Here is a 23,697-nt window from a genome sequence, read left to right as displayed (position 1 = left end):
TATATGCAAAATTTTAATGAGAGAGAATAGAGAGAGAGAAGAGAGAGAGAGAGGGGGATTTATTTTAAGAAATTCACTCCCACAATTACGGAGGCTGGCAAGTCCAAACTGAAGTGTAGACTGACAGGCTGCAGACCCAAGTGAAGAGCTAATTCTGCAGTTGAGTCCATTCTTGGTTGCTCTGGGGAAGTCAGTCTTTTGTTCTATTCAGGCCTTTGACTGATTAGATGAGACTCACCCACTAATGAAGGGCAATCTGCTTGAGTCAAAGTCTACTAGTTTAAGTATAAACCTCATCCAAAAACATCCTCACAGAAACATCCAGAATGTTGACAGAATATCTGGGTATCATGGAACAGCCAAGCTGACACATAAAACTAATAATCACAAGCAGGTATTGTTATCCTCATTTATAAAGATGTGGAAACTGTGAATCTTCAAGGTCAAGATGACTTTTCCAAGATTACATGGTTATTAAGAGCTGCTTTCAATGTACTTTCTGCCACATACAGCTGTCTCATAAAATCTATGATTTCTAGTATTACCATGTTTAATTTTTTTAAATTGATCTATACTAGAGAAACTTCTCCATGGATAACTAAGACATGTTGGAATTCCTCATGATTTTCTTTGTGTCTTCTGACACTGATTCTCTGAGTGTCGTACAATTCAATTCAATTCTGACACTACCCAGAATTAGTGAAGACCCACAAATGAAGGACTTAATCCCAGAAGACTGCCCCATTTCAGATTCCAACAACGAATTTCAGGTGTCCCCAAGCAACCTGCACTTCTGCCAGGACAATTACAAATTAAAGACTTCCCACAACCCCTCAGATTTGATAATTCACTAGAACAACTCACAGAATTGAGGAAAGCTCTGTACTTTCAATTTCCATTTCATTATAAGGGATACAAATGGTCAGCCAGATGAAGAGGTACATGGGAGGAGGACTGGAAGGGTCATGAGCACAGGAGCTTCTGCTTCCACAGAGTCAGGGTGTGCTGCCCTCTTAGTAACAGGAAGCTCCCCTGAGCATGGTGTCCAGGGTTTTTAATGAGGTTTCATTATGTAGGCAAGATTGATTAAGTAATTGGCCATATGACTGAACTTAATCTCCAGTTCTTCTCTCCTCCTAGGAGGTTAGGGGAATGGAGTGGGTTTGAAATTTCCAATCTCTAATCACATGTTTGGGCTTTTTGATGTGACAGCCCCTTCCTTGGAACTATGTAAGGACCCCTTAGAGAGTTCCATAATAAGCCTTCCTAATAGAGTCTACTAGGAAACAATAAATAAATAAGTTTAATGGCTGAAACTTCATTTTCCCACTTCACACCTATTATGATGGCTACTATTTGGAAAAAAAAAAAGGATATAACAAATGTTGGTGAGAATGTGGAGAAATTGGAACCTCGTGCACTGTTGGAGGAGATAAAATGGTGGAGCTGCTGTGAAAAGTACTATGGCAATGTATTAGTCCGTTCTCATGCTGCTATAAAGAACTCCCTGAGGCTGGGTAATTTATAAAGGAAAGAGGTTTAATTGACACACAGTTCCACAGGGCTGGGGAGGCCTTAGGAAACTTACGATCATGGCAGAAGTGGGGAAGCAAACGTATCTTTCTTCACATGGTGGCAGGAAGGAGAAGTGACGAGCAAAGAGGGAAAAGCCCCTTATAAAACCATCAGATCTCATGAGAACTCACTCACTATCACGAGAACAGCATGGGGGTAATGGCCCCCATGATTCAGTTACCTCCCACTGGGTCCCTCCCATGACATGTGGGGATTATGGGAACTATAATTCAAGATGAGATATGGGTGGGAACTCAGCCAAACCATATCAGGCAGTTCCTCAAAAAATTAACAAATAGAATTACTATGTTACCCTGCAATTTTACTTCTGGATAAAATCGTAAGAGAAGTAAAAGCAGGGATTCAAACAGATACTTGTGCACCTATGCTCATGGTAGTATTATTCACAATAGCCAAAAGATGGAAACAAACAAATCTCCACTGACAAATGAATGGATCAACAAAATATGGCGTGTATATATATAAGTGTGTATATATACGTATACATACAAATATAATATGTAGTGTATATATGTATATATGCATATATTATATATGTATATATGTGTATATTATATATGTATATGTATACTATATATGTATATATACACTATATATGTATATATACACTATATATGTATGTGTATGTATATGTTTATATGTCATATATGTGTATATATAAACATATATACATAGATACACTATATATATACACTATACATATATATACATTATATATATATACACACTATACATATATATACATTATATATATATACACACTATACATATATATATATAACACCAAATAATTTTCAGCCTTAAAAACGAAGGAAATTCTGACACATGCTAAAACATGGATGAACCTGAGGACATTAAATTAAATGAAATAAGCCAGTCACAAAAAGATAAACACTGTCTGATTCCACTTACATGAGGAATTTAGAGAGATAGAAAGTAGAACGGCGCTTCTAGGGTTTTGGGGTAGAAAGGATTGAGGATATGTTGTTTAATGGTACAGAGTTTCAGTTTTGCAAGATGAAAAGAGTTCTGGAGATTGGTTATACAAACATGTGAATACAGTTCACACTACTGAACTGTACATTTACAAATGGTTAAAATGATACATTTTATGGTAAGTATATTTTACCACTAAAAAAAAGCCAGGCCAGGCACGGTGGCTCACGCCTGTAATCCCAGCACTTTGGAAGGCCGAGGCAGGTGGATCATGAGGTCAGGAGATCGAGGCCAACATGGTGAAACCCTGTCTCTACTAAAAATACAAAAAAAAAAAAAAAAAAAATTAGCCAGGCGTGGTGGCATGCGCCTGTAGTCCCAGCTACTCAGGAGGCTGAGGCAGGAGAATCGCTTGAATCTGGGAGGCAGAGGTTGCAGTGAGCCGAGATCGCGCCACTGCACTCCAGTCTGGGCAACAGAGTGAGACTCCATCTCAAAAAAAAAAAAAAAAAAAAGCCATGGTTGTCCAAGGCCATCCCTAATTACACTTTTGAAGTTGGACTTAACACACACAAAATAAAAAAAAAAAATCCTTTATTTTTCCATTCCTAAAAACAAAGTCATGAGAAAGTAGTCTGCTCCTCCATGATTCCCCAAAGCTACTTCTTTCAAAATATTAATAAAATTAATAAATCCCTACCTAGATTAATCAATAAAAAGAGATATGGCCAGGTGCGGTGGCTCACACCTGTAATCTCAACATTTTGGGAGACCAAGGTGGGCGGATCACTTGAGGCCAGGAGTTCAAGACCAGCCTGGCCAAGGTGGTGAAACCCCATCTCTACTAAAAATACAAAAATTAGCCAGGTGTAGTGGCATGTGCCTGTGATCCCAGCTATTCAGGAGGCTGAGGCACGAGAATTGTTTGAACCGGGAGGTAAATGTTGTAGTGAGTCAAGATTGTGTCACTGCACTCTAGCCTGTGCAATGGAGTGAGGCTCTGTCTAAGAAAAAAAAAAAAAAAAAAGGGGAGACAGAGAGAGAGAAACCGCCAGTATCAGGAATGATGTAAATGGTGTCATTACAGATATTAAAAGGATTATAAGGGAGTGTTATGAATACCTTTGTGCCAGAAAGATGCAGAGGAACATAAAATTCAACACCAACTGATATAAAAACTCAAGGATTTGGAATAGAGCAACTTCCTCAACCCGATGAAAAACATTTACAAGAACCCAGCAGCTAACACTACTCAATGTAGAAGATTGCACATTTTCCTCCTAAGATTAGGAAAAATAAACGGAGATGTCCATTATCATCACTTCTATTCAACAGTGTACTGGAGATCCTAGCCAGTGCATTACATTAAGAAAAAGAAATAAAAGGCTTACATATTGGAAATAAAGAAGTAAAACTATCTTTTTTTTTTGCAGATGATTGATGGTGTTTGTAGAAAAATCCTGAGAAATCTATCAAAAAATGCTAGAACTAATAAATGCATTTACTAAGGTATCAGGCTACAAAGTCAACATACAAAAAAATCCTATTTCTATATATTAGCTGAGAACAAGTGGAAATTAAAAATATTAGAGTACTCATTTAATAGTGTAAAAAGGAAATACTTATGGATTAATTTAACAAAATATGTGCAAGACTTGTACACTTAAACATTGCAGTGTGAAGCTGAAGAAGACTGAATTATAAGAAGAGATACATCCCAAATTCATGAATTGGAATGCTCAATATTGTTAAGATGTCAATTTTCCTCAACTTGACCTATAGAGTCAAGGCCATCTCAATAAAAATTACAGCAGATTTTTTGTTTTGAAATTGACAAACTGATTTTAAAAGTATAAGGAAATGTTAAGGACCTAAAATAACTAAATCAATCTTGAAAAAGAGAACAAAGTTGACAACCTACACTTTTGGCTTTCAGGCTATAATAAATTAAGAGGATATAATATCAGTGTAAGGATAGAAAAATCTATTATTGGAACAGAATATAAAGTCCAGAAATTGATCTGTTAGTACATTGTCAGTTGGTTTTTGACAAAGGTATCAAGATAACTCAAAGGGAGAAGGGATAGTCTTTTCTGTAAGAATCCTGGAACAAATGGGGAAAAATATTTCTGAAAATGAACCACAATACCTACCTCACACAAAAATTAGTTTGAGATAGAATATGACTGAAACACAAAAGCTAAATATATAAAGCTTCTAGAAGAAATGTAGGAAAATATCTTCACCATCAAAAAGGCAGCTTTTTAGACAGACAAAAAAGCACTGACCATAAAAAATAGATAAGTTAGACTATCAATATTAAACATATCTGTTCTTCAAAAGATACCACTAAGAAAAGACTGGGAGAAAAATGTCAAATATATATTTGAAAAAGAACTTTCAATCAGAATATGTTAAAAACTCTTACAGCTCATGATAAACAATTTGATTTAAAAATGGGCAAAAGATCTGGCAAACACTTCAAAAAGAAAGTATATAAATGGCCAAAAGCACATCAAAAGATGTTCAACGTTATCAGTTATCAGGGAAATCCAAAATAAAACCACCATGAAATGTCACTTTACATCCACTAGAATGGCTAAAATTTTAAATGCTGATAACATGATGCTTGGAGAAGATGTGAAACAACCAGAACTCACTCACTGCTGGAAAGTGGTAAAAACCACTTTGGAAAACATTTTGGCAGTTTCTTATATAATTAAACCCAAAAGTACCCTGTGATCCAACAGTTCCATATTTAGGTATTTTTCCAAGAGAAATAAAAATATATCCACAAAAGCCTTGCACAAGAATGTTCGTAGCAGATTTTATTCATATGAGCCCCAACATGTGAACAACCCAAAACTGTTCATAAGCAAGTAAATTGGTAAGCAAATTGTGGTATATTAACACACTGGAATACTACTCAGTAGTAAAAAGAAATGAATTACTGATACATGTAACCATGTAGGTGAATCTCAGAAATGTTTTATTGAGTGAAAATAAGCCAGACACAAAAGAGTACATATTCCTACAGGCAAAACTAGGCCATGGTGATAGACATCAGAACAGCTGTTGCCCAGGGAGGAGAACTGGAACAGGACACAAGGAACACACTGGGGCAATAAAAATGTTTTATATCTTGATAGGGTTTTGGTTATCTGTGCACATCCATTTGTCAAAAATTCATCTGTGCATTTTATTCTATGTAATTTAGGCCTCATTTTCTAAAATGTGAGACTGCCTAGGAGGCCTCAGACTCCAAAGTTTCCTCTAGGCCTCTACTAGTAATTCCACAGAATAGTGAAGAGACTGAAATATCTCAATGAATTAGAATAACTTGCCCAAGAACATAACGTATCCTACTGGAAGAGTACCCACAGCTCAGGAAATATCACACCTTCAAGAGAAAATGTTAGTATAACCTTAGTCAGCTTTAATAATAGTGGTATTTTATTGTTGCTTTTATTCCTAAAGCTTAGAACTTCTCTATTAATAACATAGTCACCAAAAATTAGCTAATCAATCAGATTAGCACAGGATAAATTGAGGTATAATAAAAAGAACTATCTAACACCTAGGGCGAGACACTAACTCTTTTTGTCAAGCATCTGTCTTTTCATTATTGAATATCCTTTAGAATCAATGATTTATCTTAATTTTCTTTAGAATTCAGTGTTGTATTGTTTTAAAGCCATAACTGACTCATGAGTTATCCTTTAATAAACACCTAAAATAGACTACTTCATGAATATTTTTTCACCCCATCTCTACTTCATCTTGTTTGCATTTACATAGCACTTCATTTATTTTATTTAACACATACTTTAACACATACTGCCATTTATCAGGCACTGTTCTCAACTCTAGTGAACAAAGCAAACAAAAAATCCTGCCCACAAGGAGCTTATTTTCTCAGAGGCAGAAAGGCAAACAATAAAGAAGATAAATGAGCAAAATATATAGTGCAAACAGGGGTCCATGGCCTGTTAGGAACTGGGTCACACAGCAGGGGGTGAGCAGGGCGTGAGCGAGCATTACCACCTGAGCTCCGCCTCCTGTCAGATCAATGCACATTAGAGTCTCACTGGAGCGCGAACCCTATTGTGAACTGTGCATGTGAAGGATCTAGGTTGCGTGCTCGTTATGAGAATCTAATGTCTGGTGATCTGAGGCAGGGCAGTTTCATCCCCAAAACATCCCCGCCCACCTTCCCACCATCTGTGGAAAAATTGTCTTCCAGTCCCTTGGGCCAAAAAGGTTGGGGATCAATGATGTAAATGATGATAATGAAGATAGGGATTATGGAAAAAAATTAAGCAGGCAGAATAGAGTGTCATAATGGAGATCTGATTTAAGCAGGGTGCTCAGGGAAGACCTCATTAAGAAGGTGAATTTGAGTAAAGACCTGTAAGAGGTGAGGGAGTGGGTCATGCAACATCTAGGGGAAGAGCAGTCCAGGTAGAATAAAGAGTAAGTACAAAGACTGAGTTTTAGAAATCACACTTGGTCTACATTTGTTCTGACGTGGTTATTGATTCATTTCAGTTAGAGCAATATTTCTATCACAGTTAGCTAGGTTAGTGATTCTCAAACTTTAGCATCACCTGCAGAATCACCTGGATAGCTTATTAAAACACAATTGCTGGGTTCCATTCTGACTTTCTGATTCAGAAGTTCTGAGGGGAGTGGAGGGAAGGAGTCAAGAGTTTTCATTTCTAACAAGTTCTCCGAGAAATGCCATCATTGCTGCAGTTGCAGAGATCACACTTTAAGAATGACTGTGTTGGAGGGACAAAAGGAGGCCAGTATAATCAAGTTAGCTTAAGTGAGTGTTAGGAAGTGATTGAGAGATAAGGGAGAGGGGAGAGGAAAGAGAAGTTACATAGTCATGTCTGCCCTGGTAAGTCCTTTGGCTTTGACTGTGAGAGATGGGAAATACTACATGCCAACTTGAGTTAATTTGATCATTTACATCTTTCAGGTTCCTTTGGGGAGCTAGAAATAACCAACAAAAAGTTAGGGATGCAGTAAAAGTAAGCTACTCCTCCCAACCTCAATACCATGTTAAAATAAAGCAAATCTTAGGGTAAATTCTTTCAAATGGACAGATATTTACTAAACAAACATTAATTAGCAAACAAGCATAAAAGACTGCATATGATGTCCCAAACTCTTTGTTCCTTAATGTTTGCTCAGACAAAACGACATTCCCCAGGCAGTATTCTGTGTAGTCAGCCAGTAACCAAGAATTATCCTGCTCATTAATGGACACTGGGACCTTTCAGTATAAAGCTCTGGGCACTGTACTTAAAAGTACAGGGTACAGGTCTTGCCAGATTCTTCTGTCCAGGTTGTGTAAGACTAGCAAGTGTCCTTAAAATATTTCAGGCAATCCAAAGTCTTGAATGCTATTAATTTCACCAATGAAAATTCATTTCTGATGTTGATAATGCTAAATCTCAAAGGCTTGGATATTGATTGAGACGGAAAGATGACAACCTTGTAATAAGAAGCCTCTGAATGTGGGTTTCCTGGTGCTGGTAACCACACCTGAGGTACAAATTCCCCACTAGGTCAATAGATACAACTTTAGATGGTATAATTTAATCTAACATTCACATACAAATTACGCTGTCTTTGCTGGTGTCTTCTAAAGTCAATTACAAATGTGATAACAAAAAGCAGCACTTCTCTACAATTTTTAACAATAAGGCATCTGTTAAAAATGATACAGCACTTTGAGGTAAATTCAGGAGGCTGACCCTGTGGGATGAAGGGCCAAGATCCTGGCACACATGTAGCCTGTACACTAGTGTGCTCCACACATGAAGTAAGATCTGACAAGAGCAAACATTTGAACCCTTATTGATATTCTTTGTTACGGAAGGCCATCTATTGAGGATGCTCTAGACACCTTAGATGATAAGTTCCACTAGGGAACCTATAAAATCACTTCCAAAACTGAGATTCTGAGATTTGCCAAGAATTATTCTTTTGTGGTAATGCTGCCTCAGTTGTGTTGTACAAGTTATTTGAGACAGAAAAATGGATTCATACCCTAGACCATACCACAATGCTAACATGTCACTTACAAACAAATCACATTTACTAAGTGTTTGTTACATGCCAGACACAGTTTTTCAGTACTTTTGATGTATTAGCTCATTTCTTTGTGAAAGCCCCAGGAGGTCTCACAGCTGGGGTCTTCAGCCAAGCTTGTAATCCAAGATCCGGACTCCGGAGACTGCTTTCACTCATGTTCACTGCCTCTTAAGCTGGTACAAAATAGATGTTCAGCTAAGTACCTGAGAAGGGCTTGGATGATGGCTGGCCCTTAAACTCAATTTGTGGTTCAGTTGTTTAGAATAGGTTGCTATTAAATCACTGGTTAATTTCTATATGAATTACCAACTACATCCAACTGTCTCCCAGAAGAGTATATTTGACTGGAAAAGAAACAGTTGCAAAAATGCAGATGTATCAGTGCACACCTAGCAGTTGAGAGAAAGTGGCTTACTGATTAGGCTAGCAGTTTTTGCTTAACTTTAAATAACTGCCTAGCCCCTATGTCCCACACTGCATGAAATGAGAAAGATAGCAATGTACCATTTTTGGAACAGGATTGATACAGCCTCGGAGAGCAGTTTGGGTTTTTGACAAAATAAAGAGGCAGTATGCAAAACCTCAAATTAAAAAGGGGCTAAATAATAGTCATTATTATAATTCACTTTTTATTTAAACTAGGACTTTATTTCAAGTGGTGGCTCAACTATTACACTAAATCATTAACTTGACTTAAAATTTTAATCAACATTTAGGGAAGGTAAGTTTCACACCTGAGTTGCTTTTTAATGAAGTCTGTTGGCAAATCTAGCAAAATATTCAAAAGTCAGGATTTAAAATGCAGTAAATACCTGTATTCATTAAAAAGCTACATTCCTTCTACCCAATGATCACATACCTCACACCCTGTGGATGGCAATAAACAAACAAAAGGTCATAGGAATAAGATCTAGACTTTTAACAAGGGATGCTGATGTGAAGGTATCTTTTGATACTAACTAAAGCCACAACAAAAGAACATAAAATATATGTCTGTGAGTTGATTCAGAAGGAGAACAGGGGTTAAAATGGGAAGTGAGCTACTCGGGAGGCTGATGCAGGAGAATCACTTGAATCCGGGAAGCAGAGGTTGTGATGAGCCGAGATCGTGCCATTGCACTCCAGCCTGGGCAACGAGTGAAACTCCATCTCAAAAAAAAAAAAAAAAAAAAAGGAAGTGAGGAGAGGGAATCCAACCTATATACTCAAACAGGAGAGATAAAGAAGAGATTTTTTAAGTATGACCTGTATCATGGCAGGATGGGCTTCAGGTCCTGAAATAACTCAATGCTAATGAGATTCAAATTTCTTTCCCTCATCAGATTCAGAGAAACTTTCAGACCTGCAGCAACTACAGCTCAATAACATGGTCATCTCTCTGGAGTGGGGCTCCATCTAGATGTAAAAACCATATTTCAGATTTTTATAATGACCTGTTTAAGGAATTGTTCTAATAAAAGGAAGGATATTGCTATTGGAAGAGTAAGAGTAAAGTAAGAAGAAAGTCTGTGAATGCTGAAAATGGATTATTTTGGTCTATGATTGGCTGTATTCAACTTTACTTGTCTGCAGAGACATAAAGTGGCAGATAAAGATGTGTGTGTGTGTGTGTATTTTTATATACAGAGCATAGGCAAGACACATACCAGTACTACAGATTATGAGGTTCTGTTTATTTAACAAGACAAACTTTTGTTATAAGAAGCTTCATTCTCAAATATGGATTAAAGTTTTTTTTTTTTTTTTTTAACATTTTTCATTTTGAAAACTGAGTAAGGTTAAATTAACGTGCTGGGTGTGGTGGCTCATGTCTGTAATCCCAGCACTTTGGGAGGCTGAGGTGGGTGGATCGCCTGAGGTCAAGAGTTCAAGACCAGCCTAGACAACATGTTAAAACCCTATCTCTACCAAAAATACAAAAATTAGCTGGGCATGGTGGCACATGCCTGTAATCCCAGCTACTCAGGAGGCTGAGGCACGAGAATTACTTGAACTCAGGAGGCATAGGTTGTAGTGAGCCAACTGAGCTAGCCAGGCATCCTCAGGAATAGATAAATTTAAAGGACAGTTTTCAGTTTTCCTGGGAATTTTTCAAGTCATATAAATTTTAAAAGTAAAAATTTTCTCTACTGATTTTTATTAGCTTGGTGAACAAAATGTTTCTGGTAAGTGTACAAATTACTACCTGGCCTTTACTTCCTCCAAACTAGTTCTGATATGGTGTAATAATATATATCCCTGCAGAACCATCTGCCACAGGCATCATGTTATTCCTGCTACATTTCTATGCCTGAGGGCCAGGGGGCAGTTCAGCCCTCAAACGCAAGGAGAAGAGGAATGACGGGTCTCCTAGGGGTTCCCTAGAGGAGAATGGGGACCAGGCCCCTCCAGGGCTAGTTGGGCTTTAGATGGCAGCTCATCTCCTTCTTTCTGAACAGACTGCCAAAGACTTGTTCTCCGTAGAATAACATCCACTTATTCCTGTGGAAATGGAGAAACAAGGAGCTTTTTCTTCTATGTGCTCAAAGGCTCAAGACAAAGAGGAATTAGTTTAAAGAAAAGAGTTTTAGAATTAGAAGAAGTTGGAATCAAGCTTCTCCATCCGGCCTGTGTCCTTGGAATCCATGAAGAAATTTAAAAATAGTATGTTTCTTCACCAAAGGGGAAGGGTTTAAATTTATCTGGACTCAATATATGAAGCTATATTTCAGCTGTATTAACTTATTAGCAGTCTTTCTGAAGAGTAATTTAGTTCTTACTGATATATTTTGTGTCAAAAGTACCTCTTTAATGTTAGCAGTAATGAAAAATCTACTAATTATTATTTAAAATTAACTTTAAGAAGATACCATTTTAGACTTGCGTATGTGCCTGCTCAATGCATATTTCCAACATCCCATGAAACCTAGACTTTGTTCCCCACTCCCTTAGCGAAGCAGAGACCCATTTTTAACATATGGGAGCATTTTCACACTGCGAGTTATTCTGAGTGAAAAATATGTGATTTACAAATGCTGTCAAATTAAATATGTATTTCCAAATGGTATCAGGTTGACCAAGCACATCCTAGGACACATTCTGCAACTTTCTGAGCCCTTGGGCCTAAATAAGGGAGTAGTGTAGAGAAAGAGCAAACAGTTCTTTCTGTCATTATCAATCCAGAAGTCCCACATTTACTCCTAATAAGCATATTCAAGTAAACATTGCAAGTAATTTTGTCACAAAAGAACACAATAGTCTTATTTATAGACAAAGTAACACCTTCAAATTATGCAGAAATGGGTGTGCCCTGTCAAAAGTAACACATTCTTCTTAGTTATTGCTGCCAGTGTCTGAAAAGAAATATTTACATGGAGATTTTACATTGCTAGGATCACTATGCCATTTGCCTGCAGACATTCTTGATCAAACCTCTTTAGAGTCAGAATATGTACAAATAATGGCAAGAATAACAGAAGCATCTTGCAGCGTTTTATAGACAGCAAAACTGAAGTGCAGGAAGACACACACAGTATAGGATCATGTCCTAACCGGGTTTATACAGAACCATGGAAGGCAGGAAAGAGCCATCATAGCCCAGGCATGTCACCTTTCAGAAAAGAAGAAGCAGTAAAATAGTCATTTAACTCACAATGGAAGCCAGGAAGAAAGCTAACTTAGAGAAAAAAGATTTGGAGTCAGCTCTCATGGGTTATAGTCTCAGATATCTAAGAATTATCTGTGTGACCTGAGACAGGTCCTGTAATTTTAGAGCCTTAGTTCTCTCATGAGCAAAAGGGTTCAATAACTAACTTCTTGAGGATCATATCATGTAATAAGAGCTGCAGCTTACTGAGCATTTCTTATGAGGCAGGCACTGTGCTGAGTGTTTTACATACATGACCTTGCTGAATCGTTACAACTCTATAAGGTAGGTCTAATGATCCCCATTTCACAGGTGAGAAAACCTGGACTCTAGGGTTCAAATGACATGCCCCAGCTCACACAGTAACTTGAGGAGATAAAATTTTAATCCAGTCTGTTTTTCTCCAAAGCTCAGGTTTTTAAAACCATACCTCTAGTTCCTAGCAGTCATTCTTTTATTTACCAAATATTAATATATGTAAATATGTCTTATAAAGTATGGCACAAATGTAAATTTTTATATTATGCCAGGGCATAAAAGAAGCAGCCTTGGTGATCAGCCAGATCTAACTTTTCATAGTACTTCTTAAAGTCATATTAAGTTAAACATTTCAAAAGGCAAAAGAGTAAAGACTAGTCATGACGGGTATATGCATTTCATATGGTAGCTATTATCTTTAAGAAGAAAGAAAAAATAATAATTCAAAGAGTAATGTCCTGACACTAAAACAATAGTAAAATATAATGGAGCATGCTGTGATAGCCACTGAAAAAGATCTATTAAAAAACAAAGTCCTTATAAAACCATTCTAGTCCCTGATCACCCCCAAATAAGAAGCTAGCACTGCACGTGATGATCATATCTTTGGGGATCAACTACAAAACATTTTCAAAATATATATATAAATTCAGTTTCTTCAGTCATCACTGTATTTGATTGATAGGGTGATCTGCCTGATGTTCTATATGAAACGATTTAACAAAAATTCTGTTTTTAGGACTCTGTGAAGTTCTCCATAAAGATGTTAGTGAAGTAAACAACTTTAAAAAATGAGAAGAATTTTTCTTCAATTGAATTATTGCTGCTGCAGATCCCCAGTTTCTTAAATGCAAATGAAATTAAGTCACTGGCTATGGCCCACTATCACATGTGGCTGGATTATAAATGAAGCAGCACAGTTTGGAGTTATGTTTGGGGTGAGAAGTGCCTTCAACCCTAGAGTTTTCAAGGGTTTGGTCCTACTTTCAGAAGGGTAGCAAGTCTGTGTTTGATACAACCTATGAGTCTTCTTGCCTCTTGTTCACATTAGATATTTTCTTATTTCTATGTCTTGGTTGTTCAAAATTTTTCAGTGTCTAGATCTAGACCAGTGTACAAATCAGTGGAGGAGAGAGTTGAGAGTCTTTAAAACTTAAAATGAATGGTTCCCTTGAAGATTATCAGCATGAGAATCAGATGCGTTCAGAAAATGAGAAGGATTAGACAAAGCTCTGGATGATAATGGTTGTAATCAGTCATACTGACAGAGAGTTTTCTCATCTTGTCCAATTTCTTCTTGTGAAATGATTTCCATTCTGAAAATAACTGCTTTCTTTATCAGCTTGGTATTGATGAGAAAAGAGGAATAACTTTCCTTATTTTTTTTTACATGTTGATTCTTTTTTCTCTAGTGTGTGTTTGTCATAAATGAATATAAGCTAAGAGATGCTAGATTTCCTAGAGTTGGCAGTTTATAACTTCATTCTGATAAAAACTTTAAAGCGGTTAAGAACAAGTACAGTTAAAACTGCAGTTAGATCAAAAGGGATAAGGGTTCCTACCCTTTCACTTCATATACATCTGGTATAAAGATCTGAACACAAAATTGGTTACATCTTCAACATGTATGATCAGGGCTGCAATCATTTCAGCAGGATCCATTCATCTTGCATCTCCAGTTGAGCTAGTGCTTTGTGAGTCAGCCTGGAAACTTTCTGTATAAATTGCCTCTCTTTTCCCCAGAAGCCTGGTTATCTCACCTTCAAATTGGTACAAAGTATCTCAGGAAATAGAACCAGAGTGTCCCATCACAGTTAGTAATGTCACGCTGTGGCACTACCACCTCCTTCTGTAAAACACACTTTTTAATCTTTTAGTAGATAGTTTGTTGTTTATTTCATTAAAAAAAATTTTTTAGAGTTCCCCCACATATGGCTAGAAATAAGTAGAAACAAGTACAGAATGTCTCATGCTTGTGGTTCCTTTGTGAATTGGCACAGATTCCTTCTTCCTCTGGGGATACAATTTGCCCCTTCTCTAAACTATCTTAAAATACTTCAATATAGGTTTGGTTTTTTGTTTGTTCTTTTTTAAAAAATCAAGATCGTGATTCTGACTTTCTGTATCTCCTCTTCCTTGGGCTCCATGCAGAGATTGAGATCACCTGCTATGATTTGTCTATTTTTTTTCTGCAGATAATTTCAGTTTTTACATTTGAAACTTCAGATGTTTCAAATTTTTGTTGAGGAATTTTAGAGCTATGGCCAATGTTTTTGATGTAGTTTATGCTTCCAGCTTAAATTTTTGCTTTGCAGCAATGAACATTTTAATCAACATTCAATAATCTCAACCGGTGACCTTTTCCAAAAAAATCTGTTCATGTAAATAAGTTAGATTTTAGGTATATCATTAAAACATAAAGCGAACTTTTGCATGTGAGAAGAAATCATTAATTGCTTCAAGCAGAATATCCAAATGACTAATTTTAATATCAATATCAATATTGATATTTCAATATCCTTACCACAGAGATTTCTTTGCAAGTATTTAGGGTAGCCCTTGACTTCACCTTACATTGAATTGTAGTAATTATAGTATATGGTTTGAATAGTAATTATTTTCACATTAATTGTGAGCTTACTCAGAACATCCCACAGGTTTAGTCTCTACTAGTTTAGTCTCTACTAGTCACTACTCTAACTAGTGACTACGAGAGTAGTCCAGGAAGCTTTACGCCATTTTCCTAAATTTGATCTCAGTTGACAGAAATCTGAATGTGCTCTAGAGGACTGCTTATCAAGTATTAGCATGTCTACAAATCACCCGGGAATCTTATAAAATGTAGCTTCTGACTTAGTAGGTCGGGGGTGGAGACTGAGATTCTGCATTTCTAATGAGTTCCCTGTCAATGCTGCTGGTCCATCTGGACCACACTTTGAGGAGCAACGATCTCTAAGACTATTTATGGGCCACATCTGAATTTGGAAACTTCCTGATATCAAAAAATAAAAAGAATAAAAAAGATGGGAGAGAAATGAGAAGCAAGCTAGGGGTAAGCATAAGGTAATGAGTGAAAAGAAAAAGAAAGACTTTTGGAGAAGAATGAGGCACTTCCCCCAGAGCTAACATAGAGTAGGTAAGTGATATTGTTTGGCTGTGTCCCCACCCAAATCTCCCCTTGAATTGTAGCTTCCATAAATCCCATGTGTTGTGGGAGGGACCCAGTGGGAAATTATTGAATCATGGGGACGGTTTCCTTCATGAGCTGTTCTCGTGGTAGCGAATAAGTCTCACGAGATCTGGTGGTTTTATAAAGGGAAACCCCTTTTGCTTGGCTCTCAAGTCTCTCTTGTCTGCCTGCATGTAAGATGTGCTTCTCACCTTCCACCATGATTGTGAGGCCTCCTCAGCCACGTGGAACTGTGAGTCCATTAAACCTCTTTTTCTTTACAAATTTTCCAGTCTTGGGTGTGTCTTTATCAGCAGTGTGAGAACAGACTAATATAATGAGTGCGTATCACACAGGACAGCAGAGCAGGAGGGAAGTGAATCTAACTTTTATTCAGTGTCTCCTATGCCGACTGCAGCCTGACATATTGCTACATGTTTATGTTTATGTATGTGTGGATAGATGTCTACATCTGGATATATGGAGAGATGTGTGCATATATGGAGGACAGATGAATAGACAGATACAGATAGCGATTCTGCTTTGTTTCAAAAGGTTAGAAGAAGAAGCTGTAGGTGTTCTCGCATGCATATACTGCTTAAATCCTCATAATAGTTCATATATATATATATATATATATAGAGAGAGAGAGAGAGAGAGAGAGAGAGAGAAAGAGATGAAAAAGCTGAGGCTCAAGTCCATTATTTAAAATACAGCTCTAGGATCATTTAACTTCCAAGCTCTAAAATCCATGCTTTGACAAGCCGAAGAACCAGACACGGTGAAGAAGGATGAGAAGACAGGGACATAAAGGAAAGTACTGGAGACTGGGGTGAGACAGTGCACAAGGAGCAGAAATTAGAGAAGAGGATGTGGAAGAGACATGTGGAAAGGGCCAGGAAGAAAGGGAGAAGAAAATGCAGGGACTGCCAGGGCTACAGTTCAAGTGGATAATTCCAGTCCTGGTAGCAATTAGAGCTGACCCATTTGGCAGTGCCTGCCCCTCTGCAGGGGTTTGTTGCCACCCTCTTTCCTGCCAAGACTGTTTACACAACCTTTTTTAGCCCTGGCTAGAGTAGCCTGGTTCTACCCAGCATGGAGAATTTGGTTTCCACCTCTACTACACTACCAAGTGGAAAGAAGAGGTGTACTGAAATCTAGGTGGGGGAAGCTGTGTAGCAGAATCTTGGGGAACCTCTAGAAGCTGCCTGTCCCCCATGCCCCCTGGAGTACAATGGAGCCAAAGGTACTCCATTCTCAGCATCTTACTCTATCTTAGACATCTTCTTTTGACTCAGTAGATCCTTTCAAATCCCCATCTCTGAGAGGATCCAGCAAAAAAATCCTCCAGTTACTTTCCCAGTTGAAATAGGTTTATTTGTCAGAGACCAGGTGTCAATTAAAGATATGGAAATAAAAGGTAGGGACACCTTATAACCCACCCAAAATTGGGGGGGGGGTATATAGTACATAAAATAGAAAAAAAAAGTTTATTGTAAACATTGACCGTGATAGTATAATACTTTAAAATCCTGGAGGACAAAGCAATTAAATATATGCATAGTATTCAGCTGAATTCTTTTTTCCCCTATACATACCTATGATAAAATTTAATTTTCAAATTAAGCACAGCAAGAGATTAAGAATAATAGTCTAGGACAATTTTAACAATATACTGTAATTTTATGTGAATGTTCTCTCAAAATATCTGAACCGCAGTTGACCATGTGTAGCTGAAGTCACAGATAACGGACAACTGTACTGGGTTTTCTTCCTAGTGAATTCCTGTCTACAGACTCAGATGAGTGTTTTGAGTAAAGGTGAAGGCCAAGAACTAAAGCAAATGTCTTTCAAAGGTTTAGATGGCATCATAAAAAGCAGATCTTCAGTTATTCTGGGGAAGTTTTGATTGCTTTCTGAACTCAGTGACTCCATCTTACTTATACCTTTGTTTCCACTTATTTTAATGTGAAGAACAGTTAAGCCCAAGAAGCAAGGTACTGTATGCTTGCTGGGCAGGATAATTCAATAAGAAATCTATTTTTGGCAAGCAGCATGGGGTTTGTCCTCTAATTCTGGGAGTCTGACTATGGTAGAAAGGAGATTATTTTTTAATTTAGTTTTTATATTTTCAAAGTTATACATATTCATGGGATTTAAAGAATCAAATGGTTTTATCAGGCTTTTCTGGAAAAACAGGAGACTCATCCTTGTCCCCTCCTTTGCTCTCCCTTTTGTTGATCCCCAGAGACAACGGTATCCAACTCTCACCACTGTTTCTTTCGGCATTAACCTCCGTATCTCCACATACCACAGTATTTCTTTATTTTTATGTTTAGGCTCTATTAGGCTGCAAAGTCAGTTACCACTTATCCTTCTGCCTCCCAGCTTCCAAAATTTTGTTGCTATTATTTCTCTTCATTTTTCCTTGTATTTGTGGTGGCTTCCTTTTCCTCCCCCACACCAAGAAAACCTTATTATTTTGTGATTTCTGATTTAAGGAGGGAGTCGAAGTTCACGTGTATGGTCAATCAACTTTGACAAAGCTGAAAGTCCTGTTATTTTATACTGATTTTTCCTTAGCATAGTGCTGGATTATGTCACATATCATACATTTGGGACTAATTTGTGCCAGTAGAGCCATATAGGATAATATGTCAGTATGATGCATTGAAGTTAAATCAATGGTTTTGGAGGCAGGAGGCCTAGATTTAATTAAAGGCGTTGCCACTTACTAATGGTATGCATTTAGTGAGGCACTAAACCAAGCCTTAGTTTCCTCATCTGTAAGTGGCAGAAACCATATTTAATCCACAGAATGATTAAAATAATTAATTTAGACCAGATGATGGATAAAAGCACTTGACCCACAGTGTACCTCCCTTGTGGAGCAGAATTACAAGTAAACTGAGATGGAATTAAATAGATAGTACTTCGTGTTCTTTCTTGTAATAGGTACTCAATACAATATTTGTGAGGTGAATGTCTTCTCTTAATGAAGTATTTCAGAAAAAAACATTGAATATTGAGATTCATGAAATGCTACATGAATCTCAAAACAAGCAAAATAGCAAAATTAACCTTTAAGTTTTAAAGTGTTTCTTTCTAATCCCCTCATTTTCTTTCACTGCCACAGAAGACTGTATTTTAAACTTCTAATTATTCAATTTTTCTAAAAAAAAGTCATGGATGCATGATTTTAAGCAAAGAAAAAAAGAGCAGCCTCATCAGCTCTTTTCGAGAACTTAGACTAACCTCTTAATTAGATTCTTATTTCCTCTCCCTTAGCCCCTTCCCCCCTAATACCCTTTCATCACCGTGGGAGGGGTGATCTTTAAAAGAAAAAATGCATATCAGAGCAAATCACTCCCCTGCTTAAAAATCCCTCTTTGACATCCCATTTTTCTTGGAATAAAAACAGAACCCCTGGTAGAACCTACAAGGCCTTGCAAAGCTCCAGCCTCATCTCCAGCCCTGTTTTGTAACCCTTGTCCACTGTTTTCTTAGGGTATCAGCTACACTGGTTCCTTTCATTATTAAATGTGCCAAGCTCCAGCCTTCCTCAGACTTTCCTTTTGCTTTTCCCTCTGCTTGGAATGTCCTTCTTCTATGTTTGCCTGGCTAACTTCTACTCATCTTACAAGTCTGCCTAAATATCACCTCTCCTGGAAACCTTATCCTGACCCCAAAAACTAAGATTCTCTTGTTGGTTACCTGTTGAGAGCCTGGTACTTCCCTTTGATAATGCTTACCCCAGTTGAACTTCAATAATTGTGTAATTAATTACTTAGTTCTGTTTCTCCTCCTCAGTGTAAGCTCTATAAAAGGCAGGGACTACATCTGTTTTCTTTCCTGCTTTATCACTGTTAAAGGAAAAAGTTTAGAAAAATTAAATTTATTAGAGCTTAATTGAGCAAAGAACAATTTGCGAATCGGGCAGCCCCCAAACCGTAACGGGTTGAGAGAGACTCCGGTGCTGCCATGTGGTCAGAAAAAGGAAAGAGAAAAAGGAAAGTGACCTGCAGAAAATGGAAGTGAGGTACAGAAACAGCTGGATTGGTTACAGCTGGCTTTTGCTTTATTTGAAGAGTTGGCCTCCTGTGATTGGCCAAAACTCAGCGATTGGTAGAGGAGTAGTTTCCAGTCTGTTTACACATCCAGTTTACTATGAACAGGGAAATCTTTAGGCAGAATTTATAAGGAGGTAGCTTTAGGCCAGACTTAATTTTAACATCCACAATACCATGCAAAATGTCTTGTACATAGTCATTTCTCAATACATATTTGTTGAATAAATGGATTAATGACTACAGTAGAAAGGAAAAAAGGCTACATTTTAAAAATATAATTTTAAGGACTGTTTTTATTTTCAGATTCTCCTACTGGGCCAGGTAAAAAAATCTGCTGTAGACCCAATGGCTTGAAAAATGCTTACTTTTGACTCAGTCTTTGGAGCTAAGAGAATTGTTTGGGAGAAGGGGAGAGAATCTAGGTGGAAGAAGTATGAAGGTTATCTCTTTGCTAACCAAGTTCTGGGCAGTGTCAAGGAGGGAAGGTGGCTGCGCTGCCACTAATGCACCTTCAGTTAGACCGTGTGTCCCTAGTTCCCAGCATAGTGCTTGCATAAAAAAGATGCTCAATAAATATGTGTTGAATTAATGGATAAAGGTGGCCTTTTTACTTTGCTATATGCCCTCCAAGCTGCAAGTACTCTTTGTGACTTCCTCTTTAATGCTGCCATTGAAGATCACTTTTGCACATTTTTAGCTATATGTTTGGATAGAGGGAAGGTCAACATATTATTTGTGTAGGCTTAAGTCAAGCCATGCTGTTTAGGGATGACTGTCCTAAGCCCAGTTTAGAAGAGTCACATTTATTATTCTAATTCATAAATATTCCACTGCACATTCACGAAAACTATTTCTTTTCAAAGTCTCTGCAAATCTCACTGCTTAAATCTAACATAATTTCCGGAAAAGGAGCTTGATTTGAGAAACAACAAAGAATTGGGCTATAGTTTCATATGAATGGTAATGCCAATATATTAGTGAAGATTTTCTGCTGGGGATCACTTGGCTCCAAGGGGAGACAGCATGGTAAGTGCTTGCATAAAAAAATTAAACAAGGCCGGGCATGGTGGCTCACACCTGTAATCCCAGCACTTTGGGAGGCCAAGGCAGGTGGATCACCTGAGGTCAGGAGGTCAAGACCAGCGTGGCCAACATGGTGAAACCCCATCTCTACTAAAAATACAAATAAGCTGGGTGTAGTGACACATGCCTGTAATCTCAGCTACTTGGGAGGCTGAGGCAGGAGAATCGCTTCAATCCGGGAGGTGGAGGTTGTAGTGAGCCAAGATTGAGCCATTGGCCATTACACTCCAGCCTCGGCAACAAGAGCAAGACTCTGTCTCACAAAAAAACAAAAAACAAAAACAAACAAACAAACAAAAAACCACTAAACACTAAACAGTGTATTTCTCTGGACTGGAAAAAGGTATCCAAGTTCACATGGCTCTAGGAAATTCACAAAGGGTGTTTGCAGACATTATGAAACTCTTATGAGATAAGATTATGGAGAAATGGGGAATCCCTTTCTGGCATTTAAAAGTTGTATATGTCTGGTAGTTTCTTGAAATTTGTCAGCTAGAGCTTTATTTATTCAGCTCAGGGATGGCAAATTACCTCAGTGCATGCCAAGACAATATGTTGGTAATGGTTGCTATACTGAGAAAAGCTCTGAGGTCTTACTTGGTCTCATCCAGAATGTGTTGTCATCATTTAGCAATGATAGCTATGAGTTTTAGAATGGGGACTGGTGGAATGACAGGTATCCTTTCTTTAAGGCTTTTTTGTTTTTGTTAAAATTTAAGAAATTATATCTAAAAGTCTCATTTAATCTTCACATAAACTCTATGAGGTAAGTACTGCTTTAATCTCGATTTTTTTTTTTTCAGATGAGGAAACTAAGGTAGAGATACATTGTTTCCCAAAGTAGTTAGTCAATTAGTGACGTAACTTATATTTGAACACATGCCTATCTAAACTAACTCCAGAGCCCAAGCTCTTAACTACCACATAGTATTTCTTAAGAATTCTGGAGCGTTGATATTTAAAGCTGTTATCACTTATGTATACCCTAGAATGAATGAGTTTCTCTCTATTGCCTTATCTAAGATAAGAAAATACAAAATATTAATAAGGCTGGCAAGGTTGAAGACAAACTTTGCCTACTTTATAACACTGTGTAAGACTAATTTTTTATCTAAATATTAAAAATAAAGTTTGGTGTATGACTAGTGAAGGAAATATGAATTATTTCTGGATATTTTAAGGTTGTAATGCAATGAATACATATCATTTATACCTCCACATCTAACCTAAGTGGAAGTACTACTCCTAGATTAGATTTTTCACTCATTGAAACTTTTTATTCTTAAAGCAATGGTGTTAATCACTATGCTCTGATGAGATTCTAAAGGTACATGATTATATTTTGTTTTCCTTAAACACTTAAAGCATGTTCTTTTAATGGGATTATCTATTTATGGAAACATACTGCTATCATTTCCCCCAAGTATTTATTTCTGTAATTAACTGTTAAATTATTTATAAACATGCAATTTATAGTATCCACGTAAAATAGCTTAGCTTTTACCCAAATGCAGAGAAAAGAAAACAAAAAAAAAAAGTCTTCAAATATTTTTAGATGATGTAAGAAATGTCAGAGTATGCTTTGATTTCTTGCCTGTTTTCTTTTTTTTTCACAGAAAAATCTGTCATTGCTCAACCAATATTTGTTTTTGAAAAGGGAGAACAAACTTTTAAGGTAAGATTGACTACTTCTTTGTTTAATTTTACTTTGACAAAGATAATTATATTTCAGGAAGCTAGTTATCCTGAAAGATATCACTGCTGCATAGGTTTATCCTGTTCTTTACTAGCAGAGTAGTGCCTCCAGATTATTTATATAGTCAGGATTTACAAACTTCAGTTTGGCTGGAATGGGAAGCCAGAGGCCTTGTCTTGCAGCTATGGATAACATACTGTTTCACTATAGTAATATCTTTATTTGGAGTAACTTGAAAAGGGGAGGAGCTGAAAGAGATTAGGAGGACTATAGCTCCTCATATGAGTCCTCACCACTGACCTTGCCTAAAACTGGATAAAAAAACAAATTCTAAATTACAATATTTGATTTAAAAGGGATCTTCTGAACTCTGTCTGCTTTTTTTGGCATCGTAATAAAATCATTCGTTTTGAAAGACCAACAGTAAGATTAGTTGCTGGGCGTGATGTCTTGTGCCTGTAATCCCCGCACGTTTTGAGGCCACGGTAGGAGGACTTTTGAAGCCTGGGGTTTGAGGCCAGCCTGATCAATAAAGCAAGACCCCATCTCTACAAAAAAATACAAAGAAATTAGTCAGGCATGGTGGCATGTGCCTGTAGTCAGTCCCAGCTACTTGGGAGCCTGAGACAAGAGGATTGCTTGAGCCTAGGTGTTAGAGGTTGCAGTGAGCTATGATTGCACTGCTGGTACTGCAGCCTGGGTGACAGAAAAAGACCTCATCTCTAAACAAACAAAAAACCCCACTAGATTCTCATTTTACCTTATTTCTTGGTATTCATTCTTACCCATGCAGGTAATTTAACCTACTACCCACAAAAACACTAAACGAAAGAAACAGTCAACCTCCAAGCCCTTGTTAAAAAAGCAGATTCCTGGACCTCATCCCAGAACAACCACTTCAGAATCTTGAGAATAGGTGCCTCAAAATCCACATTTTAAACTAAGTTCCACAAGCGAATCTGCAGTCATATAAAACCACTGGACTAGACTGTTGTTTTTTTCTTGACTATGTGCCTAACGAAGGAAGGTGAACTGCTTTGTCCTGGCCGGGCTTATTAGCCCTGGCTTCTGAGAATTCTGTAAAGTGGCAGGGTGGAAATCTGATGTACTAGGTTGGTGCAAAAGTAATTGCAATTTTTGCCATTACTTTTAATTGCCA

The 23,697-nt window shown here is 37.4% G+C and overlaps 1 protein-coding gene across 2 annotated transcripts in view; it reads left to right on the top strand.

Moving 5' to 3' along the window:
- The window catches only part of RANBP3L (RAN binding protein 3 like), a 51,781-nt gene that overhangs the window by 4,861 nt on the left and 23,223 nt on the right, over window positions 1-23,697 (top strand). For both annotated transcript variants that reach the window (XM_002815495.5, XM_002815494.5), the window contains exon 2: window positions 22,459-22,517. In XM_002815495.5, the coding sequence (XP_002815541.1) occupies window positions 22,459-22,517 (59 nt within the window). The remainder of the gene's footprint in view (window positions 1-22,458; window positions 22,518-23,697) is intronic.

The sequence above is a fragment of the Pongo abelii genome, chromosome 4, assembly GCF_028885655.2.
Source record: "Pongo abelii isolate AG06213 chromosome 4, NHGRI_mPonAbe1-v2.0_pri, whole genome shotgun sequence".
Taxonomy (NCBI): Eukaryota; Metazoa; Chordata; class Mammalia; order Primates; family Hominidae; genus Pongo; species Pongo abelii.
Note: the sequence above shows the minus strand (reverse complement) of the source record. Positions and strands in the feature narration are given on the sequence as shown.